Source organism: Lipotes vexillifer, unplaced genomic scaffold (assembly GCF_000442215.2).
Source record: "Lipotes vexillifer unplaced genomic scaffold, Lipotes_vexillifer_v1.1 scaffold1139, whole genome shotgun sequence".
Taxonomy (NCBI): Eukaryota; Metazoa; Chordata; class Mammalia; order Artiodactyla; family Lipotidae; genus Lipotes; species Lipotes vexillifer.
In genome coordinates this window covers 495962-497940 of record NW_006798273.1, presented here as the reverse complement: position 1 = coordinate 497940, position 1979 = coordinate 495962, and the positions used below count along the sequence as shown (strand labels likewise).

The following is a 1979-nucleotide window of genomic DNA, read 5'->3' as shown; positions in this document are numbered from 1 at the left end:
GGAAAGAGGCTCTCCCCGCCTGGGGCACACAGGCCTTTGCCCAGTCCCCAGCGGCCAAGGCCGTGCCCCCTGGGCCCACCTGTGCCGATGAACAGCACTGTATAGGTGGCTCCATCAAGCCCCGTGACCCGGTCGGCCACCAGGTGGGTGAAGTTGGCGTCTTTCTTCACCAGCAGGGGCCGGCCCCACCGAGGCCCCACCTGCTCCTCCATCAGCGGGTGCTTCTTGATGAAGTTGAGGGTGTTGTCTGGCAGCTCCAGGGAACTGGTATAGCCGTGGCGTCGGTGCCAGTTGTTGATGCACTGGGGGCGGGGGAGAGGAGGGAGCTATCAGCCCGGCGGGAACGGCACCGGAGAGGAGGACACAAGCGCGCCCCTGCCCCGGATGACTCACCGAGCCGGGCCGTGGGCTGGGTACCGGGTCGGTGTAGCGGCCCCACTTTTGGGCTTGCTCGTGGTACTCCTTGTAGGGCCCCTCGAACACCCTCTGGATCTCTTCCAACTGGTACTCACAGACTGCTGACAGGTCCATGTCGCCCCTGTCACAGCAAGGGAGGGACCCCAGGGTCAGGCCTGGGGCGACCACAGCCCCGGGCATGCAGCGGGAAGGCAGGGCCCAAGCACAAGAAGGTCACGGGCCCACGTGACGTGGCGGCGGCTCCAAGTGCCACCGGGGACAGAGCACGGCCCGCCTCCCGCGGGGGGCTTTGCAAAGGGGCCAGGCGCCTGGACGTCCCCCGGGGCCTGTCCCTGCCAGACCCAACCTGCGGACCCGCTCCTCCCCACCCCCAAGGGCTCCCAGCCAACTCACCACCGCGCCCGAAAAACCCCGAAGAAGGTGGTGTTGTGCCAGGAGGCGTCCCACAGGGTATGCAGCGCCTGCAGCTGGTTAAAGTAGAGCTGCCAGTCGGGCGCGGAGCACACCAGCCGCGCCTTCAGGAACGTGGTCCACTTCCTCTGCAGCGTCCGCGCGCCCCCCACGTCACCCTGCGGGACAGCGAGGGGACACTGCCGGCCAGCCCCGCCGCGCTCCCGGGGCCGCGCTCCCGCTCCCGGGGCCGCCCGCCGCGCTCCCGGGGCCGCGCTCCGCGCTCCCGGGGCCGCCCGCCGCGGGCGGTCTGTACCTTGCAGACTCGGGCCACGCGGGCCACCACCTGCTCGGCGTAGCAGTCGTACTCGACGGCGCGCTCGCTGAAGAAGAAGTACACCTTGTCGTCGTCCCCCGTGAAGCTGCCCAGACTCTCCGGGATGTAGGCGGAGCCCACGAAGTGCGGCTCTACGGGAAGGGGAGGAGGGTCAGCCCGGGCGCTGGGCCCTCGCGGCGCTTCCCACCCACGGCTGCCCGGTCGGCTGGCCGGCTCCTCGGGGCTCACCGTTGAGCCAGAAGGCCAGGTACTCCGTCTTCATGGCGTGGTGCGGCCCCATGATCCGCAGGATGACGGGCTCCGTGCCCAGGAAGTTGTTGAGCGTGGCCGAGTACAGCTCCCCGTCTACGGGAGACAGGGGGTCAGCCGGACCAGAAGCGAGGTGCAGCTGCACTCAGGCCACACAGCCCCGGAGTGGGAACAAGTCCTGGGGGAACCCCCCAACCTGCGGCGGGACAGCCACTCACCCACAAGGAGGCCGGTGTGGCCCTTAACTGGGTCATAGGGACACTTCCCCTTGCCATCTTCGAACTCGCCACGCTCCAGGGTGAAGGTGAGCATGTCCTAGGGGAAGGGAAGAGGCGATGAGAAGGCGACGGGGATCGGTCGAGGGGGCTGGGGGAGAGGAGCGGCACTCACAATGTAGGTGCACTTGGGCTGGAAGGCATAGGTACCGCAGACATACAGGTGGGATGCGTTATACGGTTGCAGGAAGCGGATGAAGTTGAAACACTCCGTCTAGGGAGAAAGAGGCATCAGTTAAAGTATGAGGGCCCCGGACGTGGGGACACAAGGACCCAGACCAGCAATGGGACAAAGGGGGCTCTGGGGAAAG

The 1979-nt window shown here is 67.6% G+C and overlaps 1 protein-coding gene across 1 annotated transcript in view; it reads right to left on the bottom strand.

Moving 5' to 3' along the window:
• SEMA4C (semaphorin 4C) overlaps positions 1-1979 on the bottom strand; it is a 7730-nt gene that overhangs the window by 3389 nt on the left and 2362 nt on the right. Inside the window, exons 4-10 of the mRNA XM_007470178.1 lie at positions 1784-1882; positions 1612-1708; positions 1373-1489; positions 1124-1275; positions 811-986; positions 394-538; positions 80-302 (exon numbers count right to left, since the gene is read on the bottom strand). Coding sequence (XP_007470240.1) covers positions 80-302; positions 394-538; positions 811-986; positions 1124-1275; positions 1373-1489; positions 1612-1708; positions 1784-1882 — 1009 coding nt within the window. The remainder of the gene's footprint in view (positions 1-79; positions 303-393; positions 539-810; positions 987-1123; positions 1276-1372; positions 1490-1611; positions 1709-1783; positions 1883-1979) is intronic.